General features: G+C 43.8%; 1 protein-coding gene across 4 annotated transcripts; it reads left to right on the top strand.

Moving 5' to 3' along the window:
* The first annotated feature begins 63 nt into the window (after positions 1 to 63).
* Positions 64 to 24799, top strand: PMS2 (PMS1 homolog 2, mismatch repair system component). Of its 4 annotated transcripts, none has more exons than XM_032603922.1 (16): positions 64 to 201; positions 1745 to 1783; positions 2430 to 2569; positions 3244 to 3330; positions 3514 to 3616; positions 4312 to 4495; positions 7534 to 7701; positions 8296 to 8393; positions 9762 to 9861; positions 11448 to 11532; positions 12928 to 13083; positions 14601 to 15471; positions 18520 to 18687; positions 20975 to 21075; positions 21616 to 21785; positions 24307 to 24799. In XM_032603922.1, the coding sequence occupies exons 1-16, from the start codon at positions 77 to 79 to the stop codon at positions 24448 to 24450; spliced, it is 2739 nt and encodes a 912-aa protein (XP_032459813.1). In that variant the 5' UTR covers positions 64 to 76; the 3' UTR covers positions 24451 to 24799. The 4 variants fall into 4 exon arrangements, with proteins under 4 accessions (XP_032459813.1, XP_032459814.1, XP_032459817.1 ...); XM_032603923.1 differs by having other exon boundaries at positions 110 to 201; positions 1745 to 1909; XM_032603926.1 differs by lacking the exon at positions 1745 to 1783 and having other exon boundaries at positions 116 to 201.

Raw genomic sequence — 24799 nt, 5'->3', positions numbered from 1 at the left:
AATCAGCGAGAAGGAGAGGTGGGAAGTGTTCGTAGCCTTATCCGGAAGTGGCGAGACACAGTGTCGGAAGCAGCCAATGGGCGGCAGGGTGGCTGGATTCCCTCCGCCCCCCCCCCCCCCCCCCACCGTGGGAGCGGCGGCGCAAACTGTTCCGATTCCAGGATCAGGCTCTGCATCCATGGAGCAAGCCGACGTGCCGAGGTGAGCTGAGCTTGCAACCTCTACTCGCGGTCGCCCTAAGGCCCACAGCGTTCCAGACCCCTGAGGGGAAAGTGACCGCGGCGCTGGGCGAGCCGGTCGCACGGAGGCCCCAGGCCAGGCTCCTCGGCGCTCCCCCAACCCGCCGCCCTGTGGGTGCGCTTTGAGGTCGGGGTCCGTGAGGGATTCGGCCCGCTGCCAGGACGCCGCCGTGCATCTGTGGACCTGAAGCCGGAGCTTGAAATCCCAGTAGACGGAATTAATTTCCTTTTTACCTGGTTGCTCTCTCTTCTTTTTCAAAATTGAGGGTTATTTTCGGGGAGGCTTTAAGGCATATGCTAATTTGAGGTGGACAGTTTTAAGAAACGCATTGCTTCTGTATCTCGAGTATGCGATTACAGGCAGCTACACCGAATTAGGGGTAGCGAATCTTCGGGTAGCACTGTTGCACTGTGTCAGATTCCTGAATCCAGATTCACTCAAATAAATATCAGGAATAGACCTGTAGCCTATGGTGTCTTGCCAAATCAACAAACTTTTTAGAGATACTTTATTCCTTTTTTTTTTTTTGCGGTACGCGGGCCTCTCACCGCTGTGGCCTCTCCCGTTGCGGAGCACAGGCTCCGGACGCGCGGGCCCACCGGCCATGGCTCACGGGCCCAGCCGCTCCGCGGCATGTGGGAATCTTCCCGGACCGGGGCACGAACCCGTGTCCCCTGCATCGGCAGGCGGACTCTCAACCACTGCGCCATCAGGGAAGCCCCTTTATTCCATTTTAAGTGGCGTCATCTGCAGTTTTTCCATTTGAGACAAATTTGAGTGGAATTCTTTGCCAGGTCGAATAAGAGTAAAGATGTTTGTTCTTTTTTTTTTTTTTTAACAAGGGTTTACCGAGGGTCTATTATGTGTTATATATTGTGGGAAATACCCAAAGATTTCCCTCCCAGGGATGCTCCTTTGTTCAGTTACACCCAAGTAATCAATAAAACCGATTACTACAAATTGCTAAATTAGTGAACTAAACTAATTGCTAAATTTAGTGAGCTAAATGTACACGAGAGGTAGTTTGCCAGGCAGAGGAGTAGGAGGCTACACACCTGTATGGGCAAGATGCAGTGTCTAAAAGAGCTTGTGATATTAAGGAAACAGTTGTTCGCTGTGACCAGAATGTAGGGGAATTGGCAATGGGAGGACTGGAGAGAGAGAGAAAATAAGGTAGATTGGGGTCCAATTGTGACTAGATTAGAAACTTAATATAGCAGACAGTGGGATGCTAGTAGGTTTTTTTCTTTTTTAAATAATTATTTTTTGGCTGCGTTGGGTCTTTGTTGCTGTGTGTGGGCTTCTCATTGCTGTGGCTTTTCTTGTTGCAGAGCAGGGGCTCCAGGCGTGGTGGCTTCAGTAGTTGCAGCACGTGGGCTCAGTAGTTGTGGCTCGTGGGCTCTAGAGCGCAGGCTCAGTAGTTGTGGCGCATGGGCTTAGTTGCTGCGCAGCATGTGGGATCTTCCCGGACCAGGGCTCGAACCCGTGTCTCCTGCATTGACAGGTGGATTCTTAACCACCACACCACAAGGGAAGTCTGCTAGTAAGTTCTTAAAGCAGAAAACTTATTTGACCAGATTTGTGATTTCTAAAGTAACTCTGGTGGTAGCATGGAAGATTGATTGACGTAGAGAGAAAATGGAGACAAACCAGTTGGAAAATTCTGAAGGTAGGTACAGCCAGAACTGTGAGGGCCTTTGCTAAGGCAGGAGCTGGCAGCCTGGGTTTGGAGTGGGGATTTGTAGGCAACCATAGGAATAGTTACCCAACTGGTACCCGATTTCTGAGATGGTTTTGATTTTGACATGAACACTGGATTTCCCAGCAAAATTTTGGCTTTTCAAATTGTGTGGGAAACATTGCTTTCAATTTTCAAGAAAGAAGATCCTATTGTTGCAAAAGATTATTCACCCATAGCCTTAGGGGGATGTGTCTCCTCCATGTAGGTCCCAGTTTAATTAGATTTTAAATGTCTGTTTCATTTGAAGTATCTATTCAGAAGACTTTTTGACAGATGTTTAAGGATTGTAGACCAACATTCATATTTGTGAATATAATAAATGGATATGTTAATATAACGAATGGATGAGACGCATTAACTGTTAACGGAGATGAATCATTTCCCACAGTTAAAACCAGGATGAAAATGCATAATTGCCTCCTTGCTGTCTTGTAACCTGTTTCTTTAGTTCAGAACTTGCTAAGGCCATCAAACCTATCGATCGGAAGTCAGTCCATCAGATTTGTTCTGGGCAAGTGGTTCTTAGTCTAAGCACTGCCGTGAAGGAGTTGGTAGAAAATAGTGTCGATGCCAGTGCCACTAACATTGGTAAGTTTGGGAGAGTTTTAAACCACAAGAAATAATCAGTTTATGCTGTTTTATTCAAGAAATGTTTGTTACTGTAATAAGACAATCAGGTATTGATATACAGAGCAATTATTATTTTTTAAACATAAATTTAGCACATTATTATGTGCCTAGTATTTAGCTAGGTAGTAATAATAATAATAGCGGTTAACTTTTATTGCGTTCTTACTATGTGCCAGGCAGGCATTGTGCTAAGAACTATACAGATGGGATATCTCATTTAATCTGTAGAATAACATTATGAGATTGGAATTATTATTATTGTTGTAATTATTATCTCCGTTTTACAAATGAGGAAATTAAGGCACAAGGAATTTACTTTTGTTTTGAGGTTATAAAGCTAGTAAAATATGATCTTAGGGAGTCTGATTCCAGAACTTGTTCTCTTTAATGACTGTGTTAACACTATCCTCTTGAAGGAAAGAAAAAAGAAAGAAAATAAAAACAAAACTATTTTATCTGGGTTAGTAAATAGCCGAGAAGACCTTTAAAAAATAAAATATACAAAATGACAGTAGTACATTTAAATAAATATAGTTAGGACTCAAAGTTGCATTTTGTAAGTTATAAATACTGTCACTCTAAAGCCTTTTTGCATGGATCAATTTAAGAAATCAATATTTTAAACTTTCTAGAGCTCAGGCTTAAAGACTATGGGGCGGAGCTCATTGAAGTTTCAGACAATGGATGCGGGGTAGAAGAAGAAAACTTTGAAGGCTTAAGTAAGTTGCATTTTGCTAATCCTATTTTAAAATATTTGGGCCAAATGTCTGAGAATTTGGGGTAACACTGTCTTAGGAAACACAAAACAGCTTTTTAAAACCGGTCACTTGGGTGGGTATTGTGTGTGTTCATTGCTGTATCACTTGCGATCTCTTCGGCCTTACTCTCCACCTCTCTTTCAGCTCTGAAGCATCACACTTCTAAGATTCAGGAGTTTGCCGACCTCACTCAGGTTGAAACTTTTGGCTTTCGGGGGGAAGCTCTGAGCTCACTCTGTGCACTGAGGTGATGCAATAATTTTATCCACTAACTGGACCCCTTATAAAAATCTCTCTGAAAATTGAAAAGTATGATTAGAATCATTATTGTTTACACTTTTCCATCTGAATGTCTCCACTACTAACTTCTGCATTCTGTTTTATCTTACTACCGACCTAAGTGGTAACACTTCTGAAACGTAAGCAGTGCATGAAAATGAAGCAAATAGTATTGTAAAAAAGTTGTTACCCTTATTAAGGCAGTAACTTCTCAATTTAAAAGTAAGGTATAAATAATACATTATAGACGCCATATGCTATTGGTTTTAATTTATCTTGACGTTGAGGAAAAAATTTAGCTGAAGCACTTATTTAATTACACGACAGCTTCTAAGATTTTGTTAGAACAGTAGTAGCCAAGCTGAGAAATAAATCTTTATTGGTGAATACGTAAGTTTTGAGATCTCTTATTTTGCAGTTTAACCAAAATAAGTATCAAAGCTTTTATCAAAACAAAACATTTACGGAACTCTCTCACTATCTGTTGGGCCAAACCTTGGATTTTATGATGACTCCTCACCCATTTAAACTCTCTTGATGATCTCGGAGGGATCATCACCTTTTTAGGGGAGTTTAGAGAGAACAGAAGTGAGAAAATGAGCACGTGATGACCAGCACCTGGGAGTCTCTAGCTGACTGTGCTCTGCTGGCTTTTTTGTACAGTGATGTAACTATTTCTACCTGCCACACATCTGCGAAGGTTGGGACTCGACTGGTGTTTGATCACAATGGAAAAATCCTCCAGAAAACCCCCTACCCACGACCCAGAGGGACGACAGTCAGCGTGCAGCAGTTATTTTATACGCTACCTGTGCGCCATAAGGAGTTTCAAAGGAATATTAAAAAGGTACGGTAGAGGGCTTCCCTGGTAGTGCGGTGGTTGAGAGTCTGCCTGCCAATGCAGGGCACAGGGGTTCGAGCCCTGGTCCGGGAAGATCCCACATGCTGCGGAGCAACTAAGCCCATGCACCACAACTGTGCTCTACAGCCCGTGAGCCACAACTACTGAGCCCACGTGCCACAACTACTGAAGCCCACACACCTAGAGCCCACGCTCTGCAGCAAGAGAAGCCACTGCAATGAGAAGCCCACGCACCGCAACAAAGAGTAGCCCCTGCTCGCCGCAACTAGAGAAAGCCTGTGCACAGCAACAAAGACCCAGTGCAGACAAAAAATAGATAAATTAATAAGTAAATTAATTAATTAAAAAAAGAAAGGTACGGTAAATTCAGAATCCGAAAGCCTAGAGAGTGTGATGCCCAAATGTAGTCCAAGATCACTCAGCGTGGTTTGCGCTCCCGTTCATTCTCTTCCCTTGATTTTTGGAGAAGTGCTTAGCTTGCTTCTTCTCCTCAAAGACCTAACTTTTGGGTGATTTACCCTTTTTTTTTTTTTAATAAATCTGTTTATTTTATTTATCTATTTATTTATTTTTTTGGCCGCGTTGGGTCTTTGTTGCTGCACATGGGCTTTCTTCAGTTGTGGCGAGCAGGGGCTACTCTTCATTGCGGTGTGTGGACTTCTCATTGCAGTAGTTTCTCTTGTTGCAGAGCACGGTCTCTAGGTGCAAGGGCTTCAGTAGTTGTGGCACAGTGGCTCTAGAGCACAGGCTCAGTAGTTGTGGCTCGCGGGCTTAGTTGCTCCACGGCATGTGGGATCTTCCCGGACCAGGGCTCAAACCTGTGTCCCCTCCATTGGCAGGTGAATTGTTATCCACTGCACCACCAGGGAAGCTGCCCTTTTCTCTTCTTGAAAAGAATCATCAAATTGTGTTTATGAGGTCTTCTAATATGGGAAATGAGTCTTTTAAGACAAGCAGTATTTTTTGATTCTATCTTTATTTTTAATAAGGTCATTTTTCTTGGCTCCCTGAAAAGTGAATCATTACAAGTTTTATGAATTGGAATGAAAATGAAAAAGATAAATTTTATATACTTGTGTTTAAAAAGCAGTTATAAATTGTTTATATATGTGTATACGTACATGTGTATATACGTAATCATATATACATATACACATATAGTCATACGTGTGTGTGTGTGTGTGTGTGTGTGTGTGTGTGTGTGTATGATTACAGTTTTGTAAAAACAAAGCAACTGGCCAAAATATGCATAGAAAAAAGCCTGGGAGAGTGGACGCATGAATGCTACCAGCGGTTATTCTTGGATGTGCGATCACTTGTGCTTTTTGCCATCTTCCTTGTATCTTTCTGTTTTGTACCTATATTCTTTATAATCAAATACGTTACTTAAACGTTACATATGCTGCTAAAAACTTTCTTTACCTTTAAAACAATTTGTGCTAGTTATAACTTTATTAATTTTGGAAAAATACAGGAAACTTTTTAAATGTTTTTTAATTTAAATATTAAAAAATTTTTGTACAGAGAAAATTATTATTATTTTGTATCTTATGGTAAAAAAAAATTGGTGTCTTAGAAAATATAGGCATAAAGAACTTGTGCTTGCCAGAGATGACCATTGTTAACAGTTTGGTGAATCTTTCCAGATTCCTTTTAGTTTCATGTATTTATAAATCTTGGAAAAATTTTCAAGATAAATATTTAAAAAAATGAAATCAAGTGACATAGAATATTAAACATTTAAGTCACATGGAATTGTGTGCAGTAGAAAGTTGGTATTGTCTCTGCCTATCTCCCAGAGTTTGGTTTATATCCCTTAGACTTTATTTTTTAATTTTTAGTATTTATTATTTATTTATTTGGCTGATCTGGGTCTTTGTTGCAGCATACGGGATCTTTAGTTGCAGTGTACAGGGTCTTTAGTTGCAGCATGCAAACTCTTAGTTGCGGCATGCATGTGGGATCTAGTTCCCTGACCAGGGATCGAACCCGGGCCCCCTGCCTTGGGAGTGTGGAGTCTTAACCACTGGACCACCAGGGAAGTCCCTATATCCCTTAGACTTTAAATGCATACATGTATATACAATCTTTATACATATGTTTCTATTTTTTTTAAACAATTGGGATCATATTATATATACTGTTCTATACCTTGACTTTTTAATATAGTATATTGTAGATACCTTTTTTTGGTCGATTGGTAACTACCTTATTTTTTATCATGGCACCATTATGTGGATATACTGTAATTAATTAGTCCCTGGTTGATGGTTGCTTAGGTTGTTTATAATTTTTCACAATTACAGATTGTTTCAATGAACATTTTCATAATATATCTTTTTTAAAAAAAATTTTAAATTATTTTTATGCTTGGCTATGTTGGGTCTTCATTGCCGCGTGCAGGCTTTTCTCTAGTTGTGGCAAGCGGGGGCTGCTACTCTTCATTGCAGTGTGCGGGCTTCCTACTGTGGTGGCTTCTCTTGTTGCAGAGCTCAGGCTCTAGGCACACGGGCTCTAGGCACGCGTGCTCAGTAGTTGTGGCTCACAGGCTCTAGAGCACAGGCTCAGTAGTTGTGGCACACGGGGTTAGTTGCTCTGTGGCATGTGGGACCTTCCTGGACCACGTCTCAAACCCGTGTGCCCTGCATTGGCAGGCGGATTCTTAACGACTGTGCCACCAGGGAAGCCCTTTCATAATAGATCTTTGATTGTTCATGCGAGTCTTTCTACAAGGATAAATTTCCAGAGGAGGGATTTCAAGGTCAAAGGGAACGTACTTCTCGATTTTTAGAGCAGAAGGCCTGGACATTTTGGAAATGAGGAAAGTGTGGTCAAGAACCTTATTCTCTGATTTCCCTTTGATACCACGTAGGGAGATTCAACTCATGGATCATTCTGTCAGGAATAATTTGCCTTATTTGTGAGATGATATGAGAACCTTGAATTGACTGTATAACTTGAATCATGCGCTGCTTGTAAGATTGAAGTAACATTGAGTCCTTGCGTTTGTGTTTTTTAAACAGGAGTTCTCCAAAATGGTCCAGGTCTTACACGCCTACTGTATCATTTCAGCGGGCGTCCGTGTAAGTTGCACCAATCAGGTTGGACAGGGTAAGAGGCAGCCCGTGGTGTGCACCAGTGGAGGCTCCAGCATGAAGGAAAATATCGGATCTGTATTTGGGCAGAAACAGGTAGTGGTGGCCTGTTCCTTTGTTTTTTTGCTTGATTCAGGTGCGCAAATATCTCACCTGGAGCTCTCCGGCAGTCTTATCACCGATCTCCTAGCCTCTATACCGAAGCTCACTCTTATCCCTCCACCACCACGCAATGAAAATAATCATTCTAAAACAAAAAACTGGGTGGCTAGTTGTTTAAAAACACTTTATTGCTCTAGTGATTATGGCAGGTTTCTACTGTCCTTTCCAATAGCATAAAGAATAAATTCTAAGAATTGATTTCTTTTTTAAACTACATCCCTATCACAAAAATTAATGTTAGGAGCTGCAAGTTTTAAAACAATCCTTTTACTCTCTCCTTGAAAAAAAAGTATTGTGGGCAATGTATTGTTTGTGGAGAAGTAGGAGCACAAGTGTTTCATCTTGCTAATAGATCAAAATTACTTATTATAGAACTGCAAGATGCAGCTGTTGAGATTCTTTGTCCTCTTAATGTGGATAGCTTGGCTAGGAAGGAAAACACACAAAACCTTCGTTAGATCTTCCTCTCTGAAGTCAGGCCGGTTCTTGCTTTATTAGGAAATAACTGTAAACCTTGATCTCTTTCAGTTGCAAAGCCTCATCCCTTTTGTGCAGCTGCCCCCTAGTGACACTGTCCGTGAAGAATACGGGCTGAGCTCTTCCCAGGCTCTGCATAACCTGTTTTGGTAAGTTAATCGGTGCCAGGAAAATTACGATCAAGCAATTTTTTTGAGTTTTTTTTTCTTTGGTTTTGTTTTTAAAGATTATGATTTTAAAGCTTATAGTTTCTTATGTCCATTATAAACTGTAGGCAGTATTATTGCTGAGAAAGAGGATTTATATGGAGGAGTCAGGTTCTTAATGTAAGCAGTATCCTGGGTAACTGGTGCATTTTAGGGGGTTTCTTATTAAATTAGCGTTTGTAGAAGAGGCTCTGTTTAGTGAACAATTAGAATAACTCTTAAATTATGTATAATGTTTCACTTTGTCAGGGCCTGGCATAGAGCGATAGAGGCGCTTTTCTTTTAACTCGTGCCTTACCCAGAATCCAATCCAGCATCACTACTTTTAGTGTAAGAAAAATAGACATTTTTCCATAAGCAGAATTGGGCCCATATTGCTTACCCTCCCTCCACTTGCCTTTGGCTTATCCCTGAAATTAAAGATGGGGATTCATTTTTTTTTTGCGGTAGGCGGGCCTCTCACTGTTGTGGCCTCTCCTGTTGCGGAGCACAGGCTCCGGATGCGCAGGCTCAGCGGCCATGGCCCACGGGCCCAGCCGCTCCGTGGCATGTGGGATCTTCCCGGACCGGGTCACGAACCCGCATCCCCTGCATCGGCAGGCGGACTCAACCACTGCGCCACCAGGGAAGCCCGGGGATTCATTTTTTATGCTAAGGTATCATTCTTATGGAAACTCAAATATCCCTGGGGTAAATCTCAGGTGAAGCCCTTAACCAACGCCATAGGAGATAGAAGTTTGCTAACTGAGAACAGATTTTATGTTTTATATTTATTTTTTTGGCCGTACTGTGCGGATCTTAGTTTCCCAACTAGGGGTTGAACCTGCGCCTCCTGCACTGGAAGTGCGGAGTCTTAGCCACTGGACCTCCAGGGAAATCCCAAGAGAACAGACTTTGAAAAGGCAGGGAATGTGGGCAAAGAGCCTGGATACAGGTCCGTGGGCTCCCTGGACAGCTTGGTGGGGACTGCACGAAGGTTCTAGAATGTGAGTGTGGGGTGAGACCCACTCCTTGTGTGGAGGCCAGGGATTTAATAGGGGAAGTGAGAGCTGAAACGAATCAGTTTTGAACCCGCTGGGTTGCCCATGGAGGATTTGTCAATGATGGGAGCTTTGGAACATTCCAGAGGGTCTGTGTTCCTTAATGATTCACCAGAATGGAGCACAGATACACGTTACCTGAAACGTTAATACTTGTCAGCTCGTCACCAGGGGTTATGTTTTTATTTTTCACTTTGAGAATGTGCCGTTTGATGTGTGTCTGATCCTTTCTGCTCTGGAATCCTGCCCTAATGGCATTAACATTGAACAGTATCTCAGGTTTTATTTCTCACTGTGCTCACGGCGTGGGAAGGAGTTCAACGGACAGACAGTTTTTCTTTATCAATCGGCGGCCTTGTGACCCAGCAAAGGTATTTCAAAATATGGGGGGATTAGTTTTTTCTTTTAGCTTTTAGTTTTAATTTTATTTTTTATTAAATAACATTTTCTGACACAGGCAATTTACATGGAACTTGGGACTTTGACTCAGAAACATTACTTTATCTTTTTTTTCATTCTTCTAATCAATTTTATTCTAAAAACATGTTTTTTATGCAAATATATTGATATTATTTTAACAATGTTATATTGTCATTTTAAAATATTTTTAAAAATATCTTTAAAATGTCTCGCTGTTAATTTCTTTTTAAACAATTTTTTAATTTTATATTGGGGTATGGTTGATTTACAGCGTTGTGTTAATTTTAGGTGTACAGCAAAGTGATTCAGTTGTACATACACATGTGTCTATTCTTTTTCAAATTCTTTTCCAATTTTGGTTATTACAGAATATTGAGTACAGTTCCCTGTGCTCTACAGTAGATCCTTTGTTGGTTATCTATAAATCATCTTATTTTAGGCATTTAAAAACACCTACCATACAGTGGTTTCAATTATATATATGTGCATACATATGGACACATATTAATAACCAATATATTTATTATCGTAAAAATTATCACTATTAGAAGAAAGTAAACATTTTAAAACGTTCACCATTATCTAGACTATTTCGTATAGACTGACACACATGCGTATGCTCTTGTATTTTCTCTTTGTTCTGTCCATTTTCCAGGAAAATAAGGGCCCAGATTACTTCTGCCTCAAACTTAAACTGATCATCTTGATTATAACACTTTTAGTGGTCAGTTTTGACTTTGCATCCTCAGCAACATTATACCTAGCAGTGAAAGTGCCAAGTCTTAATCACTGGACCACCAGGGGATTCCCCAAAATTACTTCTATCAGCCAGATATGGTTCAGCTTCTATTATTTTTCTTTTCTTTTTTTTTTTTAGAATATTTTTTAGCGTATGGAGCGTAGAAGTTTTTCTTTTTTTCTTCTTTTTTTGGCTGCTCCATGAAGCATGCGGGATCTTAGTTCCCCACCCAGGGATCCAACCCGTGCCCCCTGCATTGGGAGCACAGAGTCTTAACCACTGGACCACCAGGGAAGTCCCTCAGCTTCTAAATTTTTAACCTATATTGTAATTGGTGTGATTTTATGGCTTATCCCTAATGCCATTTAATAATCTCATTATAAAGTCATATAAATACATTTCTGTGTACATTTGAATGTTTTATGAGCATTTAAACCGCATGTCATTTTATTGACATTTCTTTAAGAGCATCTTGAGTATGGAAAAAGATTCAGTTTTATGAATCTATGATTAAAGATACACCTTTAAAAAAAAAAGATACCCCTTTGAGAGGAAAGAGGAGACTTTTTCTGGGTGATGGATATCTTCATTATCTTGATTGTGGGGATGGGTTCGTGGGTGTTTATATATGTCAGAATTTATCAAATTGTATACTTTAAGTGCAGTTTGTTTTAGGCCAGTTATACCTCAAGAAAGCTGTTCAAAATGTATCCTTTTAACGGTTGGTTAGAGTAGCATGTTATTAGAAACTGGGGGAAGGAAACATTTATTCTTTTCTAATCTTTGTTTTTTGTATAGGTTTCCAGACTTGTGAATGAGGTCTATCACATGTATAACCGGCATCAGTATCCATTTGTTGTTCTTAACATTTCTGTTGATTTGGGTAAGTTCCACTGACATTTCAGTAAAATTGGTGACTTACTCCTTTTTTTTTTTTTTTCAGGCTGCACATGGGCTTTCTCTCGTTGCGGCGGGCGAAGGCTGCTCTTCGTTGCGGTGCGCGGGCTTCTCATTGTGGTGGCTTCTCTTGTTGCGGAGCACGGGCTCTAGGCGCACGGGCTTCAGTAGTTGTGGCTTGTGGGCTCTAGAGCGCAGGCTCAGTAGTTGTGGCGCACGGGCTTAGTTGCTCCATGGCATGTGGGATCTTCCCGGACCAGGGATCGAACCGTGTCTCCTGCATTGGCAGGTGGATTCTTAACCACTGCACCACCAGGGAAGTCCCTGGTGACTTACTCCTAAAAGAATAAAATGAGATTATAAAGCTCTGATATGACCAGAAAGAGACTTTTATAGCAACAATTAATGGTGATATATATTTTTATAGACTTAAAAAAATTTTTTTAATTAAAAAAAATCTTTTTAGACTTATTTTTTATACAGAATATATATCTCCTGCTTTCTACTTGAAACTACATTAATTGTATTGTTCGGAAAAATGTGACTTTTTCACGTCAGCCGAGGGAGAAAGTAGACTAAATGTTCTCCCTGATTTTGAAAATAACTCATTTCATGTAGATACTTTTCTTCTGATTGCTAATATTATGGTTTATTGTTATCCAATATTTTTTTTAGGTGCTTAGAAATATATATGTGCACACCTTAAAAATATATATATTTAATGATATATATCCATATTTTTTGGAGTGAGAAAATAATTTTGGGTAATTTTGTGCTCTTTATCCTTAGGTGTGAACATTTTCTCTTCCATGTCATTAAAGTTTATTCAGAAACATGATTTTAATAGCTGTATTGTATTTCAATGTGTGGATATATCTTGATTGTAAACTTTTATGTTTGTGCCTATTTTAGTTGTTTTCAGTTTTTAGAAATTTAAATACTGTTCTATAGATAAATCATTACCTATGTTTTTGATTATTTCTTTAAGATAAATTTCTAGAAGTAGAATCATTGGGTCAGTAAATGGGATCCTGTTATACCGATTTACACACCTACCAACAATGTACTAGGTATTATAATTTTTAACCAGATTCAATAGATGATAAAAATGACATTTTAGTTTGCAATTTTATCGTACCTTTTCATGGGTTTATTTGCTTTTTTTCTTTTACAATTTACCTACTCAAATGTTTGCATATTTCATCTGTTTAAAAAATTATTCATCTTTTCCTTGTTTATTTGAAAGGGCTAGTTTTATAGTATGAATATGAATCTGGACATGGCTTTTGGCAAGTGCAAGTGAATAAAATAGGCGATGGGGAAATCTCTCTTGTTAAACGTGAACTTAAACACAATTGGCATCTTTTCTATTTTGCTTTAGAATGTGTCGACATCAACGTTACTCCAGATAAAAGGCAAATTTTACTACAGGAGGAGAAGCTTTTGTTGGCAGTTTTAAAGACGTCTTTGATAGGAATGTTCGATAGTGATGTTAACAAACTCAACGTCAGTCAGCAGCCGCTGTTTGACGTCGAAGGTAAGAGAAACACACGTGTATAAACAGCTTCTAAAACTTGTAGCTGTTGTGATACTTTCCTTATTTTTTCGGAGGCAAAGTTTTTTTTGGCATGAAACAAAATCTGTCAGATTTTGATGGGTACCTACCACCTCCATCTCTGCACAGTGCACAGATAGACATGGAGATGGGGGGCAGGCTGGCCTAGAGGAGTATCTGCCCCAAGAAGTGGATCTGGCTGTCAGAGGGGATAATGGCCAACTCAGCGAGGACGTGTCACCCTAGAAAGTACGTAGCTGCAGATTTAAGGTAATCTGGATCACCCAGGGCTGCATTCTTACCAAGACTCACCCATTCTCCTTTCAATAAACACGCCCCCATTGGAATTCCCTGGCAGTCCACTGGTTAGGACTCAGCACTTAAACTGCCAGGGCCTGGGTTCAATCCCTGGGTGGGGAACTGAGATTCTGCAAGGCAGGCGGCGTGGCCAAAACCAAAAACCAAACAAACAAAAACACTCCCCGATCTTGGCAAGCCTTTTGTTAATTTCCAGAGTTCTGAAAAAGTTGATTCTGACCATTTTTACCTGTTTTCTCCTATCTTTTATGGAGTAGGGAATTTGGGGGGGCCCTTACTCTGCCGTTTTCCCTCACGTCCCCCCTGTGCATTCATCACTGAGTGGCATGTTGAGGTGAGACTTGGCCCAAAGCTGGTTTGACCTCTGTAAAAATATGCACAGTCATTGTTTTACTTCCTGATCCTGAGTGAGCAGCCTTTCGTTTAAATAGTTGGTTTTATTCTTTTGCCTCCAAGCTAAGTGCATCCGGGGCACCTTGCAGGGAGGCGTCCACAGCTGAGCCCAGCAGCCTTCCGTAGCGAGGCAGGAGCTGGCTACCCCTTCTGACAGCCAGATCCACTCCTTGGGGTGGATACCCTTCTCTAGGCCAACCTACCCCCGACCTCCACGTATGTTTGTGCAGAGACGGAGGTGGCAGGTCCCAATCACTGTGTACTCCGGCGGGGGGAAAGGACCAGAGAGCAGCTCAGGAAGCTGAAAATACGTTTGGTGGAAAGCTCAGGTGACAATGGGAGGAAGTCGTTCCGGGATGAGGCTTCATAACCCGAGGGTACCAGGAGCCATAAGCCAGGGGTTAAGAGGAGGCGCGGGACCCAGAGTGGCTCTGTCCTCCCTTTTCCTAACACCCCTGGGGTTGGGGGGCGGAGAGGCTGACTTGGAAGACAGGTGCGCTCTCATCAGTTGTACCAATTTCAACACTACCAGCAGTATTTAAGCATCCCATTTGATCCTCAGCCTTGTAAACATTTTTATTTTTAATTTAACTGTTCTGATGAGTATATAGTGGCATCACATTGTGGTTTTAATTCATGTCTCCTTTATGGTTCACGTAGAACTGTGTTCACACATTGGACCGGCCATTCGGAGCTCCTCTTTTGTGAAGTGCCCGTTCACGTAAAAGTATCCCCTTATTCTATTTCCGCACAGCCCCTGATGCCCTTCTCTGTTCACATCTGCTTAGGTCACTTAATCAAAAGGCATTCGGCAGAGGTGGAGAAGCCCGTGCCAGAGAAGCAGGGTGATCCCGCCCCGTTAAGGACTCGTGGGGAAGAGAAAAGGGCAGTGACCATTTCCAGACTGAGAGAGGCCTTTTCCCTTCGTCACACAGTGGAGAACAGGTCTCGGGGTCCGAAGGCCACCGACCCAAGACGGATTTCTCCACGACAGAAAAGCAGCACCCCACTTCCTAGCGCTTCAGGGCCCCTCTGCTCCTGGAAGCACATCTCTGAACCTCGGGAGGAAGGGGTGACTTCCACTCAGGAGCCCTGTGACCCGATGGGCAGAGTGGACACGGAGGAGGGCTGGGGGCACAGCAGCGCATCTGCCGGCTCTGAGGAGGGGTCCAGCACCCCAAAAACGGGCAGCCAGCCCAGCAGCGACCATGTGGCAAGCTCCCCCAAAGATGGGTTTTCGCAAGAAAATGTGGAGTCTTTGGAGAAGTTACCTGAAACGGACCATCGTCTTTCGGGCACGAATTGCCACTTAGACCACGAAGAAAGCGACTCCCGAGCTAGAGTTTCGCTGCAGCCAACTCATCTCTCATCCCCAAACGCAAAGCGTTTTCGAAAAGAAGGGGTTCCTTTAAATCCCGATGTCCCTCCAGAGTCCATGAAAACCCGGAACGCCTCAGCGTCCGAGGTGGATGTAGCTGTTGAAATTAACAAGAAAATAGTGCCCCTTGACTTTTCTATGAGCTCTTTAGCCAAACGAATAAAGCAGTTATGTCAGCAAGAACAGCAACAAGAAGGTGGACAAAATTATAGGAAGTTTCGGGCAAAGATTTGCCCTGGAGAAAATCAAGCAGCAGAAGATGAACTAAGAAAAGAGATAAGGTAACAACTTTTTCCACTCGCCGACTCCTTTTCCTTGCCTCTCACATCCATCACATTAATTTTCTTTAAAGAACTCTTTGACCAGACAGTTCTGCAGCCTGAAATCTTACAGGAATTTTTTTCCCTTAGGTTTTCTCTGCACACCTTTTCCATCGGGTCCAAATCAATCAAGGCCTTCTTCACCCCAATTTGATTCCTTTTCCTGGAGGGTTTCGGCCCATGGTGACTTCTCCCTGCATTGAATTCAGGGCAGCTTTGGGGAACATTGCTATTTCCCATCTTTCCATTTTAACATGTATGAGGAAAACTTATCACATTATCAAAGCTATGATTTCAAGAAGATTGCATCAGATAGGGCTAAGTAAAAAAGTCAATTTAAAGAAAAATCTTCACAATACAGATAATAGCAAACACTGGTCACCAGCACTTTCTTGACAGTAGTCGTGTCCAACATTGTGACTCTTAAAAATGATGAATTCTTTTGAAATAGTTTTTATTTTTTAAATTTTGTCTTTGTGTCACCAGTTACTGAAACGTGCTGTGCACAGGGCAACTCAGCAAGTACGTTGCATTTTTATAGCACTTTTAGCCTGGACCACACAGGCTTTGCCTGATTTCAGTTATAAATTCTTCACCGAGTATTATATAATTTCTTTGTTATTCATAGTGCCTAGCTTACACGGAGAAGGGTTTTCGGGAACCTTTATTTCTTTTAAAAGGTGTGTAATTAATGGAAATGAACCTCTCTGGCTGTGAACTCAGAGGGAGCCAGTGAAGAGAGCCAGGTTCCTTAAATATTTTTAAATAGAGATTTTAATTAAGTTTGCAAACATGTATTGCTCTCCTGTTACCATGGTTTTTGAACGTTGGTATGCCTAAGAATCACTTGGAGAGCTTGTTAATAAACAAGCAGGACCTGTGTATGGCCAGATTCCAGTGTTTCTGCCTTAGTAGATCTGGCGGGTCTTGGGTGTGGAGCCCAGGAATCAGCATTTTTGACAAGTACCCCAGAAGGTCACATTGAGAAGCTGATCCACAAGGGTCTGGCACTGGCTTCTGGCTTTCAGGGCACGGCTGTTGGATTGGCTGTACTTCTGAGCTATTTGTCTGATGAGGTTTACGTTTTCCTGAGAAGCACAGGAAAAAGTATTGAGCTAAAGGTTAGGCAGCAGTGAAGATACTGAGGTGGTGTTTACCAGCTCCTGTTTCTGCATTTTGAATTATAACTAAATATACCAAGCTGTAAAACTTTGTTTCTTTAAGCCAGATGCTAAGTTCTAGTTTATGGTGGGAGATACACCTGCCGAAGACACAGAAGACCCGGGTCTTCAGGCCGGCACAGGTTCTTCCCATGGGCAATCTGCCTGGGGAACCGGACCAGACTCAGGCGGTTCCTGGAAGAGCAGTCAGAGCCAGGGAGTTGGTATTTGTGCCAATTACCAGTTTATTGCCTCTCAGTTCCAAATCCACCCTTTGCCCTGCTTTGCAGTCCTGGAGGCTGAACCATGTAAGCATTTCTCCTGGTGCACTGTTAGACTTGATCAGCAGGGGGCGCTGGAGGGACACTGCAAGACAGCAGGAGCCGCGGCTTCTCTTTTGCTCCTGTGATGCCCTCGTCTTTTCCTCCTACAAGGCAGCCACTGGCAGCAGTGAGGAGGCCCAGCAGTGCTCACCCTGCTACTCCAACCAACTGATTTTCATTCATAAATGAATGAAATGCAGCCACGCCTGTTCCAACAAAGTCTGAAGCTCAGCCTGGGGTGGGCAGGGGGTAGGGGGTGCTCCCCATTAGAAGGATCGATATCCACTATTGACAAAAAGGTACTCATATACAGGTAGCCCTCCGTATCTGCCGGTTCTGCAACTGCAGATCGAAAATTTAAAAAAATTCCAGCAAGTTCCAAAAAGCAAAACTTGAATTTGCTGCGTGCTAGCAACTATTTTACATAGCATTGACATTGTAGTAGGTATTATGAGTAATCTAGAGATGATTTAAAGTATATGGGAAGGATGTGCATAGGTTATATGCAAGTACCGTGCCATTTTATGTAAGGGACGTGAGCATCTGGGCATTTTTGTATCCTGGGGGTCCTGGAACCAATCACCTGCATATACCCAGGGACAACTGTACATATTGGTGGGAGTGTAAACTTTTATAGATCTCCTATCAAAGTAAAGTGTACATATATAATAACACATCTAGGGATTTATCATACAGATACATCCACAGTAGAGAAGATGTATGTAGAGGGATGTTGCACCTTTGTTTGTGTTTCTTAAAATGGATACAACTGAAGTGTCCTTTAGTAGAGAATTTGTCAGACGAATTGGTACATCCACATAATGAATTCCTACATGGACATTAAAAAGAATGAAGTAGGTCTCTATGGGTCTGAAAAAATATCTGAGATGCATTGTTAAGTGATGAGAGTGAAACGGTATGAAGAATTGATTCCATTTTTTGTTTTGTTTTTTGCGGTACGCGGGCCTCTCACTGCTGTGGCCTCTCCCGTTGCAGAGCACAGGCTCCGGACGCGCAGGCTCAGCGGCCATGGCTCACGGGCCCAGCCGCTCTGCGGCATGTGGGATCTTCCCGGACCGTGGCACGAACCCATGTCCCCTGCATCGGCAGGCGGACTCTCAACCACTGCGCCACCAGGGAAGCCCCATTTTTTTTTTTTTTTTTTTTAAACAGTGTATAGTCAAAGATCTGGAAGGATATGGACCAAATCATTAATAGTAGTAACTAATGTCACCTGGAGAATTGGAGGAGTGAATAATGTTATCCTTAGAAAGTAGGATTTTTAGGGACTTTGTCTATTTTATGTGTTTGTACTTTTTTATTAGTGTTTTATAAGCAGAGAAGGAATCTTTTAAAATGTCTTCTAAAATGGGAATTCCCTGGCAGTCCAGCGGTCAGGACTCCGTGCTTTCATTGCTAAGGGTGCGGGTTCAATCCCCGGTTAGGGAACCAAGACCCCACAAGCCGGGCAGCGCAGACAATAAAAGAAATTAAAATGTCTTCTAATTAACATTTTCTGCATGCAGCAAGAAGATGTTTGCAGAAATGGAAATCATTGGTCAGTTTAACTTGGGATTTATCATCACCAAACTGAATGCAGATATCTTCATAGTGGACCAGCATGCCACGGATGAGAAATACAACTTCGAGATGCTTCAGCAGGACACAGTTCTCCAGGGGCAGAGGCTCATAGCGTAAGTTCATTTCAGTGTGTTCAGAGTCTTCAGTGTTGTTTCATCCCCCCAATTTAAGATCTCTTAGCTATAAGTGTGCCTATCTTTATCTCTGTCTAAACCTATCTGTACCTCTCTATCTATCTGTATTTTTTGGCCGTACGTATCCTTACAGCAGATTTTTACACTTTTTGCCTAATACTAGTCATACCTGCCGTTCATGGAGTGCTTATTTGGTGCCAGGCGCTGTTGAAGCAATTTATATTTAATCCTCACAAACGTTTGAGGTAGTTGCTGTGTATTACCACCAACATCTCACAGGTGATAAAACTGAGAGACGTTTAATAACTTGCCCAAGGTCACACAGCTAATGGATTCTTTTAAGTATCAAAAGATACTTAAAGCTCTTTTAAGCTGTTCAAAAATGCTGATCACTGGTTGGCCAGAAAATCCTTTTGATGAAGAGCAATTTATAGTACAGAGTATATCTCCCTAGAGTACATGGAATTCACACGTTCAGAAGGTCAGCAGTGCCTGTGTGTCTGTCCTCAGCTGTGGTAGAGCGATACCAGTGATTAGTCACTGCAGAATTTGGTATTTATCTCTCTTTTGCCAAATTGAATGTTTTACACTGACCATTTTACAAGGTGGTGTGATGGTGTAGCATGTAAACCAGAAGTCTTTCCTTAAGCGAAGTCGTAAGGAGAGGTCTTGGATTTTCATTTCGGAAATTAAACTACGTAATTAACTCAGATCCCAACGGCAGCAGATCCCAGCATGAAGAAGTTACCACTAAAACAGCCACTCAGCTGGAAAACATACCTAGTTTATTTGCTGAGTACCCTGTATCCTACAGAATGGCTTAATTATATTTATTTTCAGTAGGAGTAAGTAGTAATAGTAAAGACATTGAATGAGCCACTGTATAATACTGAGCTATTCCTGCCCCTGTTACAGAGGTCGTTTATTTTTTAGCCATTTGGTGTAAGTACGGTCTCATTTGTGGCATTTCAAGTTGACCTGGATAATCACAGGCCACTGTGGGTCCCATGTGGATCACACTTCAGGATGAAAGGATAAAGACCACGACTGCATCCTTTCCTACTGGCCCTGCATAGTTTGGCCCTGATGACCTCTTCAGCTGTTCCTAAGCCCTCTTCTCCTGTTCTCTATACTCTGGCCATCCTTCCTTTTCCCTTGACAGGCCTGATGAACTCCTACAGAGCCATTAAGCAGAATGAAGCAGATCTTTGTGTGTGGCTCTGGAAACATCCATGGTCCATCCTAGGGCCTTTTTACAGACTGTTGTCTCTGCCTAGAATACTTGCCCCTGCACCCACCCCTCACCCCCATCACCTGATAACTGCCACTCAGCCCCAGATCTCAGCTCAAAGGTCACTTCCTCAGAGAAGCCTTCCCTGACGCCCTCTCTCTCCAGGCCAAGTCTTACATGCTCTGTGCTCCTATGGCCCTGGGTGTCTCTTCTTCCTGATTCTCAGTGTAGTTTGTAATTACAATTTGTTTGTTTGACTGTTTGATCAATGTCTTTTTTTCCCCACTAGACTGTTTCATGAGAGCAGAGAACGGGTCTGTGTTTGCTCACCTTTATATCTCCTGCTTTAGCGGTGTCTGTCTTACTAAGCACTCAGTAAATCCAAGAGGAGAGATGGTTGGATAAAGAATGCAGGCAGGGGGGACTTCCCTGGCAGTCTAGTGGTCAAGACTTCGCCTTCCAGTGCAGGGAGTATGGGCTCGATCCCTGGAGCTAAGATCCCACATGCCTTGGGACCAAAAAACCAAAACATAAAACGAAAGCAATATTGTAACAAATTCAATAAAGACTTTAAAAATGGTCCACATCAAAAAAAAAAAAAATCTTTAAAAAAAAAGAATGCAAGCAGAAGGAGCAGGATAGCAAAACAGATGCTGTTTCTTCTGTTTTCAAATGTCTGTAGTGACCGAACCCAACTTTTCAAATTGTCTTTATTGTGAGGAGGAAAAGTAGCATTTTTAGGTCATGTCGTTATCTTGGAGAAGAGAATTAAAAGACAGTCATTGGGGTGGTGTGGCAGATTGAGGAAAGGCAGACTACTTTTGGAGTTACTCTAACTTCTAAAAAGAACTTAAAAAAAAATTAAAAGGAAATGCTCGGAGTTTTGTGACAAGCGAGGCTCATAGCTGGAAACATGTTATTCGTGTTGCTTTTTGAAATGAATTCAAAGAATCACAGAATTGTTGTTTTAGTTTCATTTCTGCTTTAGAGCCAAACGTTTGACTTCAAGGTCTAGTTTGGGTCTCTGTTTTTCAGACCACAGACTCTCAACTTAACAGCTGTCAATGAAGCAGTTCTAATAGAAAATCTGGAAATATTCAGAAAGAATGGCTTTGACTTTGTTATCGATGAAAACGGTAAGTTATTACTTAGGACTGTAGAAGTGTGTCCTTTTAGAGCTGAGAACGATCTTTTTTTATTTGATAAATTTATTTATCTTATTTATTTATTTTTGGCTGTGTTGGGTCCTCGTTGCTGCATGCGGGCTTTCTCCAGTTGCGGCGTGTGGGCTTCTCATTGCGGTGGCTTCTCTTGTTGCAGAGCACAGGCTCCAGGTGTGTGGGCTTCAGTAGTTGTGACTCTCGGGCTCTAGAGCGCAGGCTCAGTAGTTGTGGCGCACAGGCTTAGCTGCTCCACGGCATGTGGGATCTTCTCGGACCAGGGCTCGAACCCGTGTCCCCTGAATTGGCAGGCGGATTCTTAACCACTGCACCACCAGGGAAGCCCGAGAACGATCTTTGAGGTCATACACTTCAGCGTATTTTATAAGAGCTGAACATGCTTCCCCCCAAAGGCGTTTTGCTTCTGCCCTCTCTTTCAGATGTTCCTTACAAATAGCACCCAAATGAAACGGATTTTTCAAATGACGGCTTTTTCTCCAAATTTTCTTCTTTTAGCGCCGGTCACTGAAAGAGCTAAATTGATTTCCTTGCCAACTAGTAAAAGCTGGACCTTTGGGCCCCAGGACATAGATGAACTGATCTTCATGCTGAGCGACAGCCCCGGTGTCATGTGCCGGCCTTCCCGGGTCAGGCAGATGTTTGCCTCCAGGGCCTGTCGGAAGTCTGTAAGTAAAGAAAGCTTATTTGCAGGAGCCTGGCGGATCTGCTCCAGCTCATGGGCCTTGGAAGTTCTCAGTTCAGCCCCTGACTTGTCAGCCTTATTAAATGTGGGTGATGGTCGCTCTGGGCTGTGTACGTAGAGTCCCATTGTCCTCAGCCATTGTAACACGTAAGCCCTGCACGTCTGCCTTAGGTCAGACCTCCGACCCATAATTACTGCTGTTTCTCAGCGTCCCTGAAGCAGTGTCCTCAGAGCTTTCGTCAGTCCCACGCAGTTAGCTGGGTATCCACGTTGTTCGTCTATGGACCTTATGGGCATAAATGACACTGGTGGGTAAAGATTAGGTGCCGCCAGCCCTCAAGGGCCCTGCACGAGATTATCCAGAACCCTGCAGTCGGCTCGCTTTTCACAGGAGCCCCAAGGGCGGGCACTGCGTATTGTCTGGCTCCCGCTGCTCAGACTGGTTCCAGAAAACGCTAGCAGTGGTAGGTGTTGAGCCTGATGTCAAAGCAGAGCACGTGTGTTTGCATCACCTGGCCCACCCTTCATTCACTCAGCAGAGACCCCTTGAGCCCCCGCTGGGTGGCCGGCCCTGGTCCGGGTGCTGGGGGCACAGGTCGGCAGATGAGTCCTTGCCCTCGTGGAGCTTATAGTTTAGTGGGGGAAAGGTACATAACATTAATAACGGCAGCCTCAGATACAAGTTCGGTAAAGAGAACGGTATGGGGGTGGGAAGTGAGCACCGGGAAGTGAGGCGGGTGGTCGCGGTGAGGCTGTCTGAGGAGGTGACCTCCCAGCTGACCCTTGGAAGGTGAGCTGGAGCCCCTTGGGAAAGAACTTTCCAGATAGAAGAAATAGCAAGTGCAAAGGTTCGGGGTGTTTGGCGAAGCCAGAGGCTGACCCCGTGTGACGGATGGGGGACCGGGATGGGAGTGGGGCCCCGTCCGGGGACCCACTTAGGGTCCTTGGGATCCTGGTCCGAACCTGGGCGTCTGCGCTGCACGTGTCAGGAGGTGCTGGAGGGTGACCATGGGAAAGAGACCACAGAGAGGGTGTCACAACAGAAATGAGGGAGGTGGGGCAAGGGCTGTGGCATTTTCACCTTTGGGGGCGGTGGGGTTCAGCATTCTCTGTTAGACACGTTGTGTTTGAGATCCTATTAGACGTGAGAGGAGGTGTCTGAGAACAGTCACGTCAGTGAATCCAGAGCCAGGGGAAGTGTCAGTGCTGGGGAGAAAGGTTTAGGTTCTCTAAGTTACGGCCGTGGCGTCGGATGAAATTCCTCCAGGCAAGAGTTTGATGAGAGAATAGGGCCCCGGACCTGACTTCAGCCACAGATGGTTCTTTGATAAAGGCCTAACCTTGATCTCCCCATCCTGGAGTCTGGGGTAGGAGTCAGAGCTGGGCCTGGCCTGTGCTGATGGCCAGGTGTTCACAATGCCGTGTCCTCGTGTGACGCAGAGATCTTTGGGGCCATGGGCCGCTCCTCAGTCCCCATGCTGGCGGGTCCCTGGCACTGCAACGCTGTCTCCGCGTAGCACACGGGCTGACGGGGGCGGGCTGTCCTCTGCTCCACCTGTGGGCCCCGTGTGCTACGCTCGGCTCTAGCCACGCCTGCCACACCATCTCCTTCCCGCCTCAAGTCCTCGCCCGCTGTCCCTCTGCCTGGATGCCCCGCTCCGCACGCCTTCTTCGCCCACCTGGCCCCCTCCCATCCTCGGGTCTCCCTGAGCACCCAACTGAAGTAGCCTCTCCCGGGTGCTCAGGCACAGCCCGAGGGCTACAGAGGACAGACAAGGCGAGCTGTTTCATTGCAGGGAGGCAGGGACGTTTGAGCAGCAGCCTGCGGGAGAGGGAACATGAGAGATGCAGATATCTGAGGGAAGCGTATCCTGGGTAGAGGGCACAGCCAGTGACAAGGTCCTGAGTCAGGTACTCGCGTTACGGGCTTGTACTAGAGGCAAGGGCGTGCCGGTGTGGCTGCAGTGGGGGCGGAAGGGCTGCTTGCTCGCAGGTGTGGGCACTAAGGCCAGTGAGGGCCAAGTCAAGTGATGCACTTGGGCTTTTATCCAGGTGGGGGGCGAGGCTTCGAAGAGGAGCCACGTGATCTGATGCACCTTTAAAAGGAATCACTGGCTGCAAGTGGAGGACGAGTTGAAGAGAGAAGGAGGAAAGTGGGGATGCCCATTAGGAGGCCGCTGCAGTCGCCATGGTGGGAGGTTGGGGTGGCTGGGATGTGGATGCTGGTGGAGCTGGTGAGACTGGTTGGTCCTGGACGGGAGTGGTCAGCGTCTCTCCTGAGGATGTGCTACCATGACAGAGCCACGGAGGGGCTGGATGTCACAAAGAGGCCGAGGGCTGAGATACTAGAGGGTAGGATTCTTCGGGGGAGGACTTTTCAGGGAATTGTTGCTTTTGTTGTAATCTTGTCCAGCCTCTTTGTAGAGAACAGGGCTTCTGAAGAGTTGCTTTTCTAACCAAAAACCAGTAAAACTTTAATGTAAGCCATCATGTCTCACATGCAGGTGATGATTGGAACTGCTCTTAACACAAGTGAGATGAAGAAACTCATCACCCACATGGGGGAGATGGACCATCCCTGGAACTGTCCCCACGGAAGGCCCACCATGAGACACATTGCCAATCTGGACATCATTTCTCAAAACTGACAACATTTCTCTTCTTTTTTTTTTTTTTTTTTGCGGTACGCGAGCCTCTCACTGTCGTGGCCTCTCCCGCTGCGGAGCACAGGCTCCGGACGCGCAGGCTCAGCGGCCATGGCTCACGGGCCCAGCCGCTCCGCGGCATGTGGGATCTTCCTGGACCGGGGCACGAACCCGCGTCCCCTGCATCGGCAGGCGGACTCTCAACCACTGCACCACCAGGGAAGCCCTAACATTTCTCATTTTAAAGAGCTATTGATCTTATTGCAGATTTTTCTGTTTTTCAAGGCAGGGTTTTAAGTAATCATTTTGGGGTTTGTTTCTCAGTGAACCTGCTGCTTAAAAATGCATCAGG

This window comes from Phocoena sinus, chromosome 15, assembly GCF_008692025.1.
Source record: "Phocoena sinus isolate mPhoSin1 chromosome 15, mPhoSin1.pri, whole genome shotgun sequence".
NCBI classification, from domain to species: domain Eukaryota; kingdom Metazoa; phylum Chordata; class Mammalia; order Artiodactyla; family Phocoenidae; genus Phocoena; species Phocoena sinus.
Note: the sequence above shows the minus strand (reverse complement) of the source record. Positions and strands in the feature narration are given on the sequence as shown.

Coding starts and splice junctions, on each gene's coding strand:
- PMS2 (XM_032603922.1), top strand. CDS start 77: ATGGGCGGCAGGGTGGCTGGATTCCCTCCGCCCCCCCCCCCCCCCCCC. Junction 2,570..3,243: donor TGCCAGTGCCACTAACATTG/GTAAGTTTGGGA, acceptor TAAACTTTCTAG/AGCTCAGGCTTAAAGACTAT. Junction 4,496..7,533: donor TTCAAAGGAATATTAAAAAG/GTACGGTAGAGG, acceptor TTTTTTAAACAG/GAGTTCTCCAAAATGGTCCA.